At 38.9% G+C, this 20,695-nt stretch overlaps 1 protein-coding gene across 1 annotated transcript in view; it reads right to left on the bottom strand.

Moving 5' to 3' along the window:
• Positions 1-20,695, bottom strand: part of LOC126161721 (disks large homolog 5-like) — a 159,534-nt gene that overhangs the window by 111,440 nt on the left and 27,399 nt on the right. The window contains 4 exon segments of the mRNA XM_049917756.1: positions 347-589; positions 5,743-5,904; positions 10,147-10,314; positions 19,695-19,914. Of these exon segments, the coding sequence (XP_049773713.1) occupies positions 347-589; positions 5,743-5,904; positions 10,147-10,314; positions 19,695-19,914 (793 nt within the window).

Genomic DNA, 20,695 nt, shown 5'->3' on the forward strand with positions numbered 1-20,695 from the left:
CACAAAAACAAACCTTAAACTTCACAGGAGATTAAACTTGTGTAGTACAATCCTGAAATTTCATTGTCATCAAGTGAACCTTGCACAAGGATCATTGTCTTTCTCAGTGCTCGTTTGAGATATCAAAACACATTTACAATCTGAGCACAGCTTCAGTCTGCCTTTGGGACTCTACCACCTTTCCTCAATAAAATTCAAATAGTCAATACACTGTTATGGCATCACAATATAACAGCAGTAATGGGCTATGGTTTTCACTATATTTGATTTTAATTTTCCAGCTAAAGATAATTCATAATACTGAATAATTTTTACAGGTGACTGATTAAAATTTTTAATAGCTTACCTTTTCCATACATTCCTTGTTTTCTCCTTCAAGGGTCTTGTACTTCTTAAAGGCTTCTGTAAGGTCTTCAGACAGCTTTTCCATTTCTTTATGAACAGTGTCTCGTTCACTCATGATGAGAGAATACTCCTGCATAGCAGCATTCCGCTCTTCTGTGAGTCTTTTCAGGTCTTTACTTGCCTTCATTCGAACAGCCATGGCTTGGTTAATTTCCTTCACAGCCTCCTCATGTTGTTGCTGAACCTGCTTTCAAAATACACTGATTAGAAAAAAAACATAACATCAAACAACATACAAACAAAATAACAACAAACAATTAAATTCATGTCTTTGGGAACAAGAATGATGCAAAAATTGAGATCTTCCTTTGATGATACCATGGCCATTGACCAAGTGAAAAGAAAGTAATTGTCCAACTTGTATAAATAATTCAATAAAATACTTGCTGTATCAGTTCTGGTCATTTTTCAATGAATTTTTCCAAATCAGTATCTTTCTCCTCGAGTTTATTGGCTTTTGGATAAGTCAGCAAAAAAGCTGACATCGGTTTTGTATATGATCTTCCATCTGGTGTAACTGACTGGATGGCAGAGTATATGGTTGTGCAGTTTATTTTATGTTATAAACAGCTATGAAAATATAATCTACAGGCTCTTTCCAGTGACTGGGTTGTTGAAATAAGGTTATTCTAGAATTTAACAGTAAAATTTTGCACCGAATCAATTTCATTTTGAGATTAGTTGAAAAGAAAAACAGACAGATCAATTTATGAACAAGGGAATGGTCAGACTTTTCACATCAAAATCTATCTTGATTTTTCTGCCACTCATAGCTAATGGCCTTTAAAACCAACAAGCTACATTTGAGTTGCCTACACAGTCTGCCACCTATTGAACAAAATATGAGAGTATGGAACATCAAACCAGTTGTGTGATTGGACTCGAGATTTTTCTTGCTAACAATGTTCTGTGTGATACTCAATGCTCTAAGGGAACTCAATGCTCTAAGGGAACATTAAAATGTTATGTGATGTACTGTTTGTGAACTTCGACACAGTCAAATTCGAGGGAGGACTTCCACCCCCCCTTACCCCCCATGTGCAGTAATGCTCCCCACCTGCCGCAGCCAGATTTGATGCACCATTGTCACTCGGGTAGAGGAAAACTTTCTGGTCACACCCAGATATTTTAATTTATTGATGATGCTTTAGGGTTTATTGCTACTGTCATTGATTGTTCCAGGCTTGTTGCATGTTGAAGTTACCATCCTGCAGGTCGACTGCTGTGTGCCATGTTGGTTTTCTAGACCTCAGTCGGTGGGGTTCAAATGATGAAATTTCTTGGATGAATTGGTAATTCTGTTGTTTTTTTTTTTTTTTTTTTTCTCCTCCTCCTCCATACATTCAGCAATGACTGTGATCTTCTTATTGATGGCAGTGGAATATTACTAAGGACCAGTGGACAGCGTAAGCTTGTGGGATGAATACACCCTGTGATGAGGCGCATAGCTCAACTGAACTGTGTGTCAATTATTTTAGTGCGAGTGCTGTTTAGCCAGGTGACAGTATGAAAGAGCTGAAGCTGAGAACTTTTGCAGTGGCACCCAAGTTATTCTTGTTATCTTTTGGAGTGTATTGCTCTGAGTTTTGATTTTAGTTGCCATACTCCATAGACGTATCTTGTATGTCAAAGGCCTGTCTAGGACCACACCTTGGTATTATAGAGTGTTGCAATATTGGAGAGTCTGATCTCTAAATGTGATGTTAGGTTTGTAGTTTGGTTATTTATTCCATGTGTGGAATGCTGATACAATGGTCTTTTGATGATTTGATCGGAGAAAGTTATGTTTGAAGTATTTATCCATTGCCTTCAGATCTGATGTTAAGAGTCGCTTCAGCTTTCCTAAAGTTTTGATCCTGATTGAACAGAGCACTATCGTATTTGGAATGTCGTATATATAGAAATTAAAAAGGAGTGAGGCCAAAACAGAACCTTGTGGTGTATCATGAAGTATTTATTGTTCAGCATGTTGTCAATTAGAGTGGTTAGTTTCCGACATGAAATGACACTGATGAATTTGAACAGGAGTCTGTCACGCCAGACTATATCATAAATGCAGTTCAATCTAAGAAGATCCCAATGTTTATCTTCTGCTTCTCAAAGCCGTTTTCAATATGAGCTGCTGTTGGTAGAACCTGTTCCCTACATCCTCCTCCTGGCCTACACCCAGCTTGCTCCATGGAAATGTGTTTGTTGATGGCTGAGCAGATTCTTTTATAAATGAACTTCTGCAGGGGTAATGGGACAGTAGTTTTCAACTTTGAAGGACCTTTGTTTGATCTTAGTACAGCAATGATCTTAGTTTTCCTGAAGAGAGGTGGCAGATAATTTGAGTAAGATGTCTGAAAAGAAGGTGTTCACCCATTTGACAGTAACAGGACCAATGTACAATAGAAAGTCAGACTGGGTACCATTTACGAGCTGCCTAACCTCTATTGTAATGTATTTATCTCCTGTTTACTTGGAAGTGGAGATCATGTAATTGGCCACATCATCTAAAATCATCTAAATTTATGTTACCTTTTTGTTGGGTGGTGATGTATGTTGTATGCAGCATTCTGATTAAGGACCAGGAGTTCCTTCTGGAAGGAGTATAGTTCAAGGAGGCTGCAGTTTCTTTCCAGTTGTTTTTTCTGTTCTCATTTAGTGACTTCAGAAGGTTCGAGACAGTAGCAGGATCACCAGTGTCTTTGAACTCCTTGAGAAGCCCTTCACTGTCTTCATTCCAGCCAGGAATGTATTCTTTGCAGTAACCCCTTGGCACATCACAGCAAGGAATATAATTCTTTGTGGCTGCCTCTCAGTATGTAATGTTTTGCTGTGATTTCAGTATGCCAAAGGATCTGTTGCATTTGTTGAAGATGGGTTTTATTGATCTTATGTTGGCATCTGTGTTTAGAAAATTCAAACCAGGTGGTTTTTTTTAAAGTTACATCTAGGTTTCAGATAAGAGTGGAGGTAGGTATGAACAATCCCACCTGGAGGCTTATTGGACTATGATTACACAATTGCAGAACAATAACTGGGACCAGATACATCCATAAAATATCTAGGAGTATGCATAAGAGTGAAATGACCACATTAAATCACAGGTAAGTCAGATGATACACAAACTCACTAGAAGAATCCTCAGGAAGTTTAGTCCACCCACAAAGGAGGTAGCTTGCAAAAGCCTGGCTTAACCAACACTCTATAAGGGGTGTACAGAAAGTCCGGGAACACTTTCAATTTTTTTTATTGCTCAAAAACCAAACATTGTAAAGATATCATACATATGTCATTTTGAAGAGAAACCCTGAAAGTTTTTTTTCCATGTATACCGCCACAGTGTAGCTTGGTAATTTGCCGATAGTCAGCGCTAGTCGCAAACATAGAGAGTTCAGGTGTAGAGCGAGCTTTCTGTGTGATGGAGTTCAATAAAAACAAGTGTGCTACAGCTGTTCAATGGATGTTTAGAACCAAGTACGGTAAGAAGCCACCAACAAGGAAGGCCATTTACTACTGGTACAACAAATTCATTACGACGAGTTGCTTGTGCCCGGAAAGGAGAAGCGGACGTTCCAGTGTGAGTGAAGTGAATGTGGAGCGCGTACAAGAGACATTCATTAGGAGATCACAGAAATCAGTGCATTGTGTATCCCGTGAACTTGAAATGGCTCCAATAACAGTGTGGAAAGTTCTGCAACAGACGCTGTCTATGAAACCATTCAAATTGGAGTTAGTGCAGAAGCTCAATGAAGACGGGGGAACAGCTGTTTCATGAAATGGCCTCCCCATCACCAGATCTCACTCCGTGTAACTTTTTTCTGTGGGGACACATTAAAGATCTGGTGTATGTACCGCCTCTACCATGTAATGTAGCAGAGCTCCGGGAGAGAATACAGGAAAGGACTGCCGCAGTCGATGATGCCATGCTGGGACGGGTATGGCAAGAATTCAATTACCGTATTGATGTGTGCCAGGTCACACATGGTTCGCTTATCAAATGTTTCTAAAAAAAACTTTCAGTGTTTCTCTTCAAAATGCAATGTGTATGACATCTGTACAATGCTTAGTTCTTGCGCAATAAATAATTGAAAGTGTTCCTGGACTTTATGTACACCCTGTATTGCTGGTCAATCTGGGATCGGTACCAGATCGCATTGACAGAGAAATGACAGAGAAAAGTGTACGAGAGTGTGTGTGTGTGTGTGTGTGTGTGTGTGTGTGTGTGTGTGTGTGTGTGTTTTGTACCTCAGCTCATTAACAGAGAAAAGTGTAAGTTCGTGTGTGTGTGTGTGTGTGTGTGTGTGTTTTGTACCTTAGCTCATTAAAGGATTTCTTCCGATAACAAGTAAGTTTTCATTCTCCTTATTGTATGCCTATCAATAACTCAAACGCTACTGGTATTCAGTGAATGGTCTTCTTTACTCTAAATTGTTTACATCTGGAAACCTGAATCTTTTTAGAACCACTTACTTGAAAAGTATCTCCTTGTAACAATATGTATGTATTCTATGAACAGTTAGAATCTAACCAATGTATGCTTTCTGGTATACATTTGTTAACTATTTAATTTTACATTGTGTTGGTTTAGTTTATTCCAACATTGGAAAGTAGAAAAAATTAATAAAATATAAATGAAATTGATGTCAGATCTGACCTAATCTTATATAATTGTAACAACTATTACAAGAAACAGTAAACCATTACAGTTTCATGTGGGAGCTAATCACAAATAAGAATGCAGGGTCAACACTGAATCTCTAAGGGCTGTGGAGGAAGAATCATTGTTATAAAGTGTCGATTATTTACTAAAATCAGCTCTGCAATTGAATTTTTGGTACAATCATTTTAACAGGACAGAAGTGAGGGTGAAGTTAAATTAGCGAGACCAGGATATAAATAGATTACAATTTTTGCTGACCTCAATCATTCAGTCTCTATCAACATGATATTATATCATATACATTATCTTTTCTCATTCATATTTATTCACTTTTTGTGTGTTGTTTGCAACATGTTTCAGATTGCCTCCAGTGTGAATGTCAACGACATAATCACTCAGTTACACGATTAAACCACTCATGCTATTTAACATCTGCATGCTTGGAGAGATAGAACTGCATCACAAACTGTAACAGCTGCATCACTGAGAGTGTTGTGTAACTCTTGCAACCTATCTACTTAGATATTAGTTGTGCAATATTCTTAAGGTTTAATACAAACTACTTCTGAATGCAGAAGGTTCTGCCTAAAACTAAAGTAAAGGATTATTATGAATACTGCAAGTTAATGAGAAACAAACAATAAAGTAATAATGCAATGTTAAAATTGATTGTGTGTGACAATGCAGACCTTAGCAAGAGCCTCTCGATATTCGTTTCTCTCCCTGAGAGCCATATCCCATTGACGGATTGCTGCTGTACATTGTTGTTTTAGACCATTTCTTTCTCGAACAGCAGCATTTCTTTCTTGCACAACTTCTTCATACTGCTTTTTAAACCTTCCAACTTCTTCCTGCAGCAAAATTTGATCTTTTAAATTATAGGAAAGAATAGAATTAATACAAAAGTTTAGTAACAAGTTTAGGCACAGTTACACTGAAACTCCTGTAAATAATTTTTAAGTCAGGACATTAACAATATCTGAGACGTGAAAAGACTGTCTATTTAACAAGTCTTCACTACCAGTGCACAGTCAGTAAAGATTTATGTGAACTCAAGTTCTCTCATGTGAAGCTCTGCTCCAATTTTGGCATATGATACATAGACAATTATCTCATGCCTGAAATATTATTACTAAATATGCTAGATAGCAGTCAATGTGAATCAAAGTAGCAGTTTATTATCACTGCATTGCTCAGGATTGAAGTCTCTAACCCTATAATCTTCCTGACTACAACCTCTGCTAGCACCTGCCCCACAACCACCTCCATCCCTGCCGCAGAACTTAACTTTATTACTCCTACATCCATGCCCTCTTCTCCACAGTGTTCTCTTCATCTGTGCCATCTCCTTTCCAATCCTCTCCTCACACAACTCGCCTTGTCTGGGGCAAGAATGATTCCATCAGTGCCACATTCCTATCTGATGCCTCTGCTGCTGCTCCCTCCCAGCTGCCAGCCTCCCTTCTCCAACCTCTCTCCTGTTCCCCACCACCTTCCTACCCTCGCCCACTCCACCCAACATAATCACCACGCCACTCAATCTGAAGTGGCAGCGTAATGTACTCAGCTAGGACAATGTAACTGCATATATCTGTGCATGCTTGTGTTCATTTCTACTATTTTGGTTTTGCTGATATTTAGAAAATGTTTCAAGCACCCAGATTTTCCTGAACTGCTCCTTCTGTTACTTCTCATTTTAAATTGCCATCATCACCCCAGTATCATCACCATCAAATGAAAATTCAGCCCATCACTAAGATGGAGGGCACTGGGAGGGAAGCACTAGTCTGCAGATTGGGAATTTTGCTTGCTCATACTCGCTCGAATGCGGCAGCACTCAGGTGTGGTTTGTTGGAGTACGAATGCTCGGAGCAGAGCAAGCTACAGTCGAATGAGGCACTATGGTGTGGGAAGAGCAGAAGCCACTTGGCGTGTGTGCTTGCCACTCTGAGGAATCGTCCTGGCATTTTTGCCTGAAGTGATTTAGGGAAATCACGGAAAAACTAAATCAGGATGGCCGGGCAAGGGTTTGAGCTGTCATCCTCCCAAATGCAAGTCCAGTGTGCTAACCACTGCGCCACCTCGCTCGGTAGATTTGTCTGCAGGCCGTTGTTGTTTCTGATATAATCCCACCAGCTCAGATCAAGTTATGCTGTAAATACATATTCCTGCAGAGTAGCATCTAATGCTTTAGACAATAAAGAAAATTTGGAAACAATCAAAAGTCTCGCAGATCACATCAGTTGTTCTGTAAAACTGCTATCTCTGTAAATTGTTGCACGTGACTGTAGCCAATATAAACTAAATTTCGATCATCTTAAAGCTATTGCAGGTACAGATTCATTGCTTTTTCATAAAGTTTCTATATTTAAAAGCAGTCTTCTCGCTAGTATGTCACGTTAAGGGTAATCTTAGCTTTTATACTATCTTGAGTTTTAACAGCCATCGTTCTTCTTATTGTGTAACTAACCTAAAAATTATGTAGAAGTAATGGTCTGAATTTGGCCTATTACATGTGGTCTAAATTTAGGCAATAGCCAGATTTTGGAGAATTTCATCAATATAACTAACCTAAGCCACTGTTTTCTAGAATGCAAAGGAAAATGTCAAAACAAATCCTGCAGGGAAAAAGGAAGTAGTGGGACAAAATAAATATGTTGTTGTTGTTGTTGTTGTTGTTGTAGTCTTCAGTCCTGAGACTGGTTTGATGCAGCTCTCCATGCTACTCTATCCTGTGCTAGCTTCATCATCTCCCAATACCTACTGCAGCCTACATCCTTCTGAATCTGCTTCGTGTAAATAAATATGGCCATGGCAATCTGTGCAGCCAGAGATGAAAATATAAGGACATCTAAGGCTGCTAAAGTATTTTATGTGCCACACACAACCTTACAAGCATTTAGCAAGGCAGAAGTTTTTCCTTCAAAAAATAATTTCACGAAAAATTTGAAGAAAGTTTGTATTAGGTGCAGAACCATATTTCACATAGAAAAGAAATTTTATGTCTTTGCATGTGGTGACCTACGCTGCACAGTTTACCAGTTAGCAACAAGGAATGGAGAAGGGAGAGGTAGGAAGAGCTCGGAGAACCATATTTCACATAGAAAAGAAATTTTATGTCTTTGCATGTGGTGACCTACACTGCACAGTTTACCAGTTAGCAACAAGGAATGGAGAAGGGAGAGGTAGGAAGAGCTCAGATGGATCTATTTTGCCAACATCATAAGAGAAGAATTAAGACAGAAATCAGTGCCACTACCATTTCAAAACCACTTTTGTACTTTTAGCTGTATTTCATTCACAGTAATGTATGATCTACAGTAAAGCGATTGATAAGCTGCACGCTATCATACATTTTCAATAGACAATTTGTGAATCAAGTGACTGCTGTAAATTATGAAAAGGTGAATGGTTTACTAAGAAGGTAAAATTCCACACAAACACATGCGGAGGGGAGGGGGGGGGGGGGATCAGATATTTTAGCTGCTTACTTTCTTCATAATTGATTGAGAAATTTTAGAGAACTAAAAAAAAAAAAATCACGGGAAATGAAAATCACTAGTTATTTTTTCTAACAAGAAAACTAAAGCTTTCAATGAAAAAATAAATGCATAAAATTATGTGGCATGGTCATATACACCTTCATTTTTACAGCATGAAAATCTGAGATGCAAATTTGCCCCTTTCCCACTCAAGCATGGGATGCTCAAATGGTACTGAGGGACAGATTAGAGTCATTTTGGAAAATCAGGAAAAATCTAAATAGAGATGGTGGGATGGAAGCTTCAAACCCACCCCTTCCATGCAATATGTACATTGGAAATTATAATCATTCAGAGCTTCAGAGTCACAATATTCTCCATTAAATTCTTAGTGCACATTTTTTCTGCAGAGTATATTGTCATGAGCCTCACACTAACAGCAACAAAATAACGTCTAATGTCAGACTGGAAGGCAATAGTCATATTTCTCAATCTCTGTCCAAACAAAATGTATTTCAGTTGGTGTTCTGTGATCTCTTCTCAGACCCTTTAATTCAACACTTTCTTAATTATTTTAAAAGAATCTCACTTTTTTTCCCTGCACTGCACCTGTTCACACCAATGCATCATTATTGTAACAACAACTATCAGATATATGTAATAAAATGTCCAGTTCCCAGTTCCCTCTGTCATCTTCCTTTTTACTGTTTTCTCCATTACAAAATTAGCTTAGTCTGAATGCATTAAAACATGTGCCCATGTACTGTCTCCTCTGAGTAGTTTACAAAATATATAATTCCATTTATGGCCTATGCACAGTCCTTTTGTATCACACTAATTCAATGTAACAACAAAAGCAATCAATTATTGATAAAATTATTTAACTGAATAGATAAAAAATCTACTCACCAAGTGGCAGCAGAATACACACACACACACACACACACACACACACACACACACACACGCACGCACGCACGCATGCGCGTAAAAGACTGTTGTGATTGGCAAGTTTTCGGAGTCAGCGGCTTCTTCTTCAGGCAGAAGGGTCGAAGGGGAAGGAAGAAGGGTGAAGGAAAACGACTGGAGAGGTCTAGGAAAAGCGGTACATTTTTGGAGTCACCCAGAACCTCGGGTCAGGGGAGACTTATCATACAGGATGAGAAACACTAATTCAATTGATTGAAGAGAACTTTCATTGGGAATATATATTGTGGACGTCGTCAATACAAACATATAACAGAGAATCTAAGAAGGTGATAAGATTGAATGTTCTGGTTCATTTAGGGTACCCACTTGTAAAATAGTTGAATGCTGTGAAATGATGCACGACAATTCCTTCTCACTCAACACAGAAACTATTAAAGAAACCTTCATTCCTGTCACAATAAGAACAAAGTCAGCTTACTTGTAAGTCACAATTCAAATCAAGTATATGACAATTTTCTGTTCAATTTACACATAATCAGGTTATACACAACTTACATATTCATATCGTTATAAAATTTAAAGATCTGTGGAAAAGATAATTAAATACCAACACCAAAGTATTCGTGTAAAAATAATAAGACTAACTTCTGATACACTTTAATGACAGAGAGTATTACCAACCTGTGCCAGTTCTAGCTTGCTCACAGCAGTAGAATGGGAGGAGAGCAAATCATCATATCGCTTTCTCAAGGCATCATACTCATCCTTCACAGCCTCGTACTTCCTCAGTGCATTGAAATACTGCTGATTTAAGCTATCATTTGTACCACCCTCACTCACTATCACCTCCTGCAACAAATCATAATACAAATTATAAGCAATAAAAACAGCTAATTTAAATGTAATCTATGAGGTTTTCACAGCAAAATTAATGGTTTCCAAGTTTCTGTGTTTGCAGATGAGCAAAAGCTATTGTCTTACCAAATTTTGCTTACTTATAACTCATTGGTTGATCTTAAATTTCTATGAGACTATTTTTCTTTGATGGTATCACGAAAGCAATTGCTATGGTGGCATGTTGTATCTCCAATTCAGAATTTGGTTGTACTCCAACAGCCAGTAAAGAAATCTGAGACCAACACCTTTCAAGTACAACAAGAAAAGTTAAAATATTGCGGAAGGAAAATGACAACTTAATGCAGCAACTGCAAACCCAATAACTGGAAATTAAATTATTTAAAACCTCTCCTTTCATACAACTGGTAAGAGCGTTCTGTGAAACAGAACACTAATACATACAATGCAGGAAAGACTGATTGCTACTTACTGTAAAGATGACACATTAAGTTGCAGAAAGGCACAATTAAAAGATACTTGTATATAAGCTTTCAGATACAGCCTTCGCCAGAACAAGAGAGACACACACACACCATTCATTCACACAAGCAAGCACACATCACACACACATGACCACCAGCTGCAGCAGCTCAGATCAAACTGATACAGGCTCATCATTTCTATGATCCTTCAACAGGCAAGCAAAAATTTAGTATCACCAAAATTAAATGAATTTCAGAGTTCGCTTATTAAATCGTCAATTCTCACAAAGCAATAAATTTGCTGGACCTTGATCTCTTTACCACAGCTGATCTCGCCATTCATAATGGAGCAAATCACATTCATACAACAGAAAATTTTGCAACACTGTTGCAAAAATATGATAATATTTTTTCCAAGGCAACAAGTAGCATTAACAATTATAAGGCACACGTCACACTGAAGCCAAATGCTACGCCAAAATTTTGTAAACTGCACAATGTTCTCTTTGTGTTAAAGAAAAGTCAAATAGGAATTCGAGCACCTCGAACAGAGTGGTATTATCGAATCCATAATCAGTAGTCAATGGATAATGCCAGTCAGGGTTGTACAGAAAATGAATGGCACAATAAAAACCTGTGGAGACTGCAAAACAGTAGTAAATTCACAATCTATCATTCGATGATTACCCAATTCTGAAACCAGAAGAGCTCATGTGTAAATTAGCAGTTGGTGTATACTTCAATAAACTTGATCGCAAGGAGGTCTATTTACAGATACCTTTGGACGATGACAAACAAAGCTTTATGGTCATAAATACTTCATTTGCTCTATACCCATACAGGAGGTTACTTACTTACTCCTGGGCACTACAGCCCATGTAGGGCTTTGGCCTCTGACAATCACAGCCCAATCTCTATGATCTGTTCTTTTCCTCCATCTTCTCACTCCTGTTTTTCTCAAGTCATTCACATCATCAAACCACCGTTTCCATGGTCTCCTTTTGCACCTTCTGCCACATGGATTTCCTCTGTAGATCTTCTTTACAGATCTATATTCTGACATTCACTCTAAACGGCCCAATTATATTAATCTGTTGCTCTTGATTTCCAAAACTAGGTCACAATAATCATAGTCCTTCCTATTCTTTGTTTTCCATGGTCTCCATTCCCTGCCTCACTCACCTCACTCACTGTTTCAGAAATCTATCTTAATATTTTTCTGTATCATTTTCTCAGGAATTCCTTTTCTGCTCAACACTGTCCATGTTTCTCACCATACATTACACTGGTCTTACAACCATTCAATAGACAGTCATCTCGGATTTCTGCTCAGGCTATGTGACTGAATACTTTTCATCAGGGCCCAGGAAGATCTACTCCCTGTGGAAATCCTTCAATTTGTTTCTTCACTTATGTTGTTATTGTCAGTTACCAGTGCTCCCAAGTACTGGAACTTTTCGTATCTCTTATATTTGATTAAATCCAACTGGATGTATTTTGATTTAACCACAGCCTTTTCTCCTGGAAGTGAAGAAAAACTGTACTTTGGTGTTGTTTACACGAGGCCTCAACTCTTTTGCCACATTTTCGAGTCTGCCAAATCCTTATTCCAGCTCTTTCAATCTTCTAGACAACACACAAACACCATTATGATATGCTAGGTTTTGGTTCATATGCTTAAGACATACACACACAGATTCATGCTCATAAATACTCCATTTTGTCAATACTGATACAGGAGATTACCATTCAGGACTGACTGTGCTCTAACTTGTTGCACATTATTTAGAACTGTTACTTAGGAAGTCTGCTCACACTGTGAACAACCTGGACAACGTCACTGTCCCAGGAAAAACTCCAGAAAACTTTTACATAATTTGGAAGCTACCTTCAAGATTTTGCAAGAGGTAATTTTAAAATGTAATAATGAGAAGTGCACATTCTTCCAGCACAAAGTGCAATATTTAGGACACATTCTGTCCACACATGGCATCAGGTCGATGGCACAACGTACTGAAGCCATCAAAAACTTCCCAGTTCCAAAAGACCGTACGCAGGTACAGGCTGTGTTAGGCCAAATAAATTACTACAGGAAGTTTATCCAACATACTGCATGAATTTTCAAAAGGCACAAAATGGAATCTGAACAGTGAATGCCAAATTTATAACAACATATGACCTGCATAAAATGCTGACAATTACAGAAGATCCATCAGAATAAAGAATTGGCACTTTTTTGTCACATCAACAATATGGTTTTGAACAGGCAATAGTGTTTACATCAAAGAACTGATAGTTGTTCAGAGGAACTACAGACATATCAAGAAAGAAGCAATTGTGATTATTTTCATTGTGGCCCTCTAAGAAACACGAGAAACCATTACATAGCACTAGCTTTCTTGTTCTTCTTATCTTCCCAAAAATTCTTCCGCCTTTTACTTTGGACCTGTCTTGTCGGATGGCCCCAATGGGCCACTTGTGGCCTGTCTTTGCTGAGAGTGCTTCTTTCTTGCACCCAGGAGCGGGGACCCCATTAATTTTACGTGGCTGTCAAAGTCTGTTTGATTAACATAGCTGTTTCATTATCCAAACTATATTCATGAAGCATATTAAACGGGGTGATGCAGTCAATCGAGTCGTAAGCTTTCTTGAAATGTATGAAAGTGAAACTGTGAAATTTGACTTTCAGTGTAGCAGTATAATTTGACATTCCAGATCTGCTCTGCATATCATCAGCCTGATTGGAAGCCCACCTTGGTATTCCCTGATCAATTTTTCTGTCTGTTGCTCCAGATTGGTAAGCAGGGTATCTGAAGAAGGAAAAAAAAAAGAAAGAAAAAAAAAAGAAAGAAGAAAAAAAAACCTTGCAGGCAACTGGTAAACGTGCAACACCTCAGCAACTGTTTATATATGTCTTATTCCCCTTTTTGTGTAATGGATGGCTCAAAACATTTTTCCTATCTGCTGGTATGTTGCCATTTTCATGTGTATTGACAATGATGGTTTGTAGTCTGTCAATCAAGAGGTCACCTCCAATGTTGAGCATTTCTGCAACTGTACCAGTGTCACCTGGTACTCTGTTGTTTTTAGATGTTAAACATTGTTTAGTTTTTCCTCATGTGTAGATGAAAGAGAGTTTTATTTGGAGCAGTAAAGTGAAATTGCAGATGGTTCACAGTTGGGTAGTTTATAGAAATACTGCTTCAGAATTTCATAGTTGGCTTGTATATTTGTCTCAAGTGGTCCATCAGGGTGACGAAACTAAAGACTGAAGGGTTTGTAGTTCATTTGTTCTTCCAGAAATGTCTTTTAAAAAATTCTTATATTGTTCTTTGTGAAATCATTATCAATGTCCTCTAATATTTTGAGGTAGTGTATTGTTTAATACATCTGATTGTTTTACATATTTTTCTCTGTGTTTCTAAAAAATTATGCCAATTCCCTGGAGTTTGTGGCTATGCCATTACTTTCAGGCTCTGATATGGGATTCTAGGGATCTGTCGCAGTCTGAGGTCCGCCATCTTTGCTTCTGTCTCCATGATGGTTCAGCAAGTTTTCTTGCTGATTGTTGAACGGTTTCAAGAAGCTTGTTCCATATTTGTATGTTGGTCTGTAGTGATTGTGCAAAATCTGCTGCATATTCTTTCAAGTATTCTGAGTTATACATGGGAGTTTAGACTTTTGGCCCCTCTTTCTGTTGGGTATAAAATGAAGTTTGTGATAAGATTCCACACAACCCTCAAATTCATGATTTCTGGAGAGAATTTTCTGGTTATTGCCACATGATCAATCTGATATTCTCCTATGTGGTTGATTGGTTGTTATCTTCCATCGCAGCTTCTTAAAGGGCAACAAAAGGCACAGAGATTTGAGAGCCCAACGTAATCCATGGGCAACCATCCTTTCAAGCAGTTTACAGAGAATGTCATTCTGGCTAAATGGCCACTAACTGTCAAGATATGTTGGGTTCCTGCCTGGCGTTAGGACTAGGACAACTACGCTACTGTGAGGGAAAGGCACCTTGGAGTCAAAGATGGTTGAAGACCCTGAGGGGATGCTGCCTTTGGGTAACATCCAGGTGTTTGATCATCTGATTGTGAATTCAACCACAGCAAAGGGCTGCATCATGGGATGAGGCAAGAACCTAAAATAGTTCCCAGTCAGTGATGAGTTCATTGTAAGTTTCAGTTTGGTGGGGAGTGAAATGTAAGGTTGTCTTCAACTTGTTGCTTCTACAATAGAAAGGTAGGTGGATACGGAAGGATGCCAAATGCTGTTGCTACTCAGGTCATAAGGTGTTTTGCGAGAACCAACAAATCAGTACAAACCCTGTGGGACAAGGCTGGGAACAACTGTTGATCATTGGCAGCTCATAAAACCACTGAGCTTGTCCCACACCTGAAATGAAGATGCATACATCCCCATGTAGGAGACATAGCATTCCCAGCATTTCTTCTTGCTGCATTTGATTAGACAGCAAGGCTTAGCATGAAGTTGCTCAAAAGTGATAAGGCTGGTCTGCCAAGGATGTCATTTAAATCACCGCAGGGTGATCCTGAGTAGCTACTGCAATGTATTTGGTTCATCATGGCACCATCCAACAGTCTAGGGGACCTGTAGAAAGGGAAATAGCAGATACAGCAGAAGAAAGAGACGGAGAATGAAACCACAGAGGCATACAAAGGCCAACTGGCACTGTCAAATGCCCAACGCAGTAGTCTGTCTGTCTGTTCAGCAGTGGCAAAGAAACGACAGGATAATTGGAAACTGGTCACTATCACACAGGTCGTCATGTAGTGATCAATGTAGTGAAGCCACAAGATTAGGTGAAAATGTCATTAGAGCAATACGCTATGGGCAGTACTGAAGTGAGTAGGAGAACCATTGCTGAGCTTCTGTGAGAAGCTAGTCAATTAGAAGGCCCCTACCAGGTGAAGTGGTACTCCCCTCACAGGTTTTTTTTGTGTGCTAAAGTTCCTAAGCAGGAGGAAAGAGGGGGTTGGGAGTTGTTGGACTGATGTGGTCAATTCAAGATAAGTAAGTGACCTGCCAGGAGATAGGTAAAATTGCAAATGGCAATTGCTGAGGTCATCTGCACTGCTACTGCCTGCATTTCTTGGATTCAAACCACAGAAGAAGAGGAAATAAGGTAGTGTCATACTGGCAATTGACAGTGCCCTTTGCAGTTCCACTGAATGATCATGTGTCTGGTGGCCAGGTTAGGTGTGAAGGGGTCAGGAGTACCAGCCATGCAGCATGATCATTGCCTGTCACCAGTTGGCAGTGTGCAAGAAAACCACATCCACAAACATCAGCTAAAAATGTAACTGTATGGGGTGGATCTGGCATCCCCAGAGATGAGGGGGAGGGGGGCGGGGGAGAGGGATGGGCAGAGGAGGATGGGGTTGGGGGTCACAGGAGCAGCCTTGTCCCAACTCTTCTTCTTCTTCTTCTCCTTCTTTTCCAAGCCCTTGGTGGACAAGGTTCATTGAAGCTGCAATCTGCATTGAGCACAGAACAGCACTGGGACCCATAGATAGGCTATGGCTCCTTCAGCCATTTTTGGTATTGAGGCCCTAGTCGGGGGGTTGACAGAGAGAAGGACCCAAAGGTGGTGCCCTGTCACTGGTAGACGCCGAAGGAGAATGTTTCTTCATCTGTGTGAGGGAAGTGGTTCCTGAAGAAAGAACTGCGGGCACATTTGGTGAAGGTTGGTGTGTGTGTGTGTGTGTGTGTGTGTGTGTGTGTGTTTTGGGGGGGGGGGGGGGGGAGAAGAGTATTGTGATGTTAATGTAATGGAATACAAGCATTCATACTTCTCGCACCTCGTATATGACAGGTGTTCAATAGATCTGTATTCCTGACACTTCTATCCTTTCTTGCAAACTGAGCAAACTGGCAAACGTGGAGGGTGATGTTCTGCACAGCTTACATTCAAATGTGGATGTTCACGAGGACCACTTTCATGGAGTGATCATCCACAGTTGCCACGTTCTGGCTCCGCCATGCAGCAGGACGACATATGCCCAAAGGGTAAACATCTGATGCACCTCATAGGCAGTGGGACATCAGATTTCACATCACACATGTACACCATGACTTTAACTTTCTCCGGGATGACATACCTTTCAAAGGCTAAGATAAAAGGTGCCTGTATCTGTCCAATTATCCTTTGGCCCTTATTCTACTCTGTGTGTGTGTGTGTGTGTGTGTGTGTGTGTGTGTGTGTGTGTGTGTGTGTGCGCGCGCGCGCGCGCGCGACTCAGCATCTCTGCTATAAAGTGAGTAGCAACTTTCCTTTTCATAATATTGTTACATTCCATCCTGGATTTTGTAAATGGTCTTCAATCATGGTGCAGAGTCAATATGAACTTCATCTAATTCTGTTTCGATTTGCGCGGCATTCCAACCCTCCAAATGCAAATATGCAATAACAGCACAAAACTCAGTTTCCTCCATTTTCAATTGAAGTCCACACACAGATCAATTCAGACAGCTGTCAACAATGAACTATACACTGCACAGTGTTGAAATTCTTTATATTTATGGTGCAGTCCCCAACAATCAGTCTTTCCTTCTCAACCTATCTGGTAAGCCTCCAGGGACCCAGGATTCTGGGTGACTTTTCTAAACTCTGCCCCTTTTTCTAAACATCTCCAATCTTTTTCCATCACACCTCCTCCTTACCCTTTTCACGGAAGAAGGATCTGCAGATTCTGAAAGCTTGCACAGCTAAAACATTTTTTTTATATGTGTGTTCTCCTGTTGGCGCATGGTGAGCAGATTTTTTGTATATCCAATTACTTTTCAGAAGATCCTTGGAATAATCAAGCTTATCAACCATGAAGACACAATGTAAATGTTCTGCTCTTTCATAGAAATTTTCCAAACTCACTAAACCATCCTCATATAGTTAGAAATAGAAAGTTGTAGAGCACGGGAAGCGAAGAAAATAAGTGTCTAAAAATCACAAACCATATCCAATCACAGCTGGCGCCAAGAGGACAATCTATTGAAAAGGCAGAGAGGAAAAAAGAATAGATGAAGATACTCTTGCAGCACAGAAAGGGAAGTAGCATTGCAAGGGTTGGGGCCCTGTAGTGGCCAAGCACATACTCATAAAAGAGAGGTGAATTCCCTGAGGATCATGCTGAAGGAGAGGGTCTCCATGTGTGGACAATTTCTTTGAATTTGAAACTTGATTACAGCATGGTGTTCCTCATGCATCGACATTGTTCATTACCCACCACGTTACACACTACAATTCAGAGCCCTCTAATGGCAGAAGGCTGTAAATCTGTAGACATGAAAAATAAAGATGTAGAATATTACTAACATTTGTTTTATTTAAAAAGCTTTACGAGTTTTCATATAAAAAATTCAGAGAGATTACTTTTCGGTATACCCTCATATACACGAACAATTGGCCAGGTACAAGTAGGATTCACACTCCGAGGGTTCCATACAAACTTCATTATGTACATAGACAGTCCGCCCATCCTGCGAATTGAGAATCTTGATATTTTTGCCTGTTATTGAAATTGATACTGGACAGATATCTGTCCCAAGAATTAGAGGACTTCCAAGAATGTTTTAATGTTAAGTTTGAAGTTTGATAACAAATGACAATAAAGTATTTTTTGGTGGGACATACTTACCAATTAACAGTTTTCAGATTTTTCCTTTACATGTACTTTTAAACCTTGCTTCTTGCACATTTTATGATTCTAGGTCAATGGGAAGTACCCTATACATTGTAACGAATGAGTTTGTGAGTGCTAAAATATGTGACATAAATGGCCATGTCTTTAGACTGCATTGACTTAGAAGCTAAACTTTTTACACTGCCCAAGGACCATAGACCTTAGTATGTGACGCAAGTTTCAACTTGATAGGTCTATCCGTTTCTGAGAAAACGGGGTCCTAACGGACAGTTGGACTGCTTGATAACAAATTACCAAAAAATATGTTTTCCATGTGATATAACTCCAAATTAACAATTTTCAGATTTTTTCCTTCGCTTTTGCTGTGAAAGTTTGCTACTTGCTGAATTTCAAGATTCTATGTCAACAAGGCCTACAGGTTTTGATAAGAGGTTTTTGCAAGTATCAGATATGCGACATTAATGGCCGAAAAAGGAATCTTCACAGACAGACGAACAGAGAGATAGTCGGATAACAATGACAATATTTTTTTTCATATGGTATAATCATAAATTAACAATTTTCAGATTTTTCCCTTTACTTTTACTATGAAACCTTAATTTTTGCCAAATTTCATGATTCTATGTCAATGGAAAGTAGGTTTTGATGAGAAAGTTTGTAAGTATCAAAATATGTAATGTAAATAGCTGTATCTTTTGATTGTACTGACTTCAAAGCTTCAATTTTTTGCACCGTTAAGAGACCACAGATGTTAGTATGTGGCATGAATTTCAACTTGATACATGGACCTGTTACTGAGCAAAAAGGTTTTCACCTGTCGGACAGACAGACAAGAAGGTGATCCCAAAAGGGTTCAGTTTTTACTAAAAAAGAATTCTGGAGAAATACAGTAAACATAAAAAAGAAGGTACAATGTGCAGGAAAAAATAAAATAGTACATTTTGCCTCCAAATTCTATCCTTTCACATGCCTTCTGCTTTTTCTGATCCACATTTCAGTGTAAATTTTTATTTCCCTTGCATAATCATGTATCTTACTACCACCTTTCCCTGTTTCTTACTTTTTTCTTTTTACTGATGCAACTTTTAAAATTCTACTAGATGTTCACATTTTTCGCATACACTAAAAAGTGACATATCCAACAAACCAAAATACTCAAGGTAACAGCACCAACATATTTCTAAACCAGTCTAAAAAAAAAAAAAAGAGTCTTAGAAATAAAAATATGATACCATGTTTAGCTTACCTGTTGCTGACATCGAAGTTCCGTTACTTCCTTCTGTAAGTTCTGTACTTCTCTATCTAAACGTTGTTTCTCTGCTGCCAGATCACTGTATTTATGCCTTAGAGTTGAAGACTCTTGAGCAGCAGCTTCCAGCTGATTCATTGCTGCCAAATGTTGACCCCTGTAGTATTCGAGTTCTTTCATTGTGTGATCACATCTTCGTATAGTTTCACTGTGTTGCCTGCAAATTTCAGACTATCTCAACAATATGTTTTTATTTTTTATTTTTATTGTTTCACAGTTCTGTGCCTGTTATTTTCAGCAAACAAAAAGACTCGGTGGCTTTGGTTGATAGGTGAGTGCACTACTTTATGAATGTGTAACATACTTTGTAGAAGACACTTTTATTCTGCCTCACATCCTATGCTGACAGAAGTTCAACCTCCCTGCTATCTGTGCTTACTACTACAAAACTGTATTTGATATGGCATCACTGTGGCATCTTTTTACTAACATTCAGACTCCCCGACTCTTTGGTGACATTTTCGCAAACTGCTTTCAATATATATATATTCATAGAAGTTTCCCATCAGATGTTACTGCACCAATATGCTCAATGTGTGCATCTCTTAACATAACATTTTTCCTCCTGCTGGTCATCTATCGCTACAGCAACCTGTCTGCTAATTAGTGAGGCAACAGTAATGGCTGTCCATTCTATATGTGGCTTTAAATAAAACACTCTACAGCACTGAAGGCAAGTTATTGCAAAACAAAAAGCTAGTCTGAGAAGAAAATGTGGATCAGAAATTTCTGATGCCATCTCTGTGAAAAATCATCTACTGGCAATTGTTTAGTTTCAAGGAATACACAATCTGCTTGTACTTCACAGTTTCTTCAGCATCAACATCTTTGTTAAGATCAGTAAGCTGTGAGAAAGTGCATTTCTTCCAGGGCAGCTTTTATTTTTATGCTACATGCTGTTAAAACCATCAAACACTTAAAAGGTCCTCGACATCAAT

The sequence above is a fragment of the Schistocerca cancellata genome, chromosome 2 (assembly GCF_023864275.1).
Source record: "Schistocerca cancellata isolate TAMUIC-IGC-003103 chromosome 2, iqSchCanc2.1, whole genome shotgun sequence".
In the NCBI taxonomy this organism is placed as follows: domain Eukaryota; kingdom Metazoa; phylum Arthropoda; class Insecta; order Orthoptera; family Acrididae; genus Schistocerca; species Schistocerca cancellata.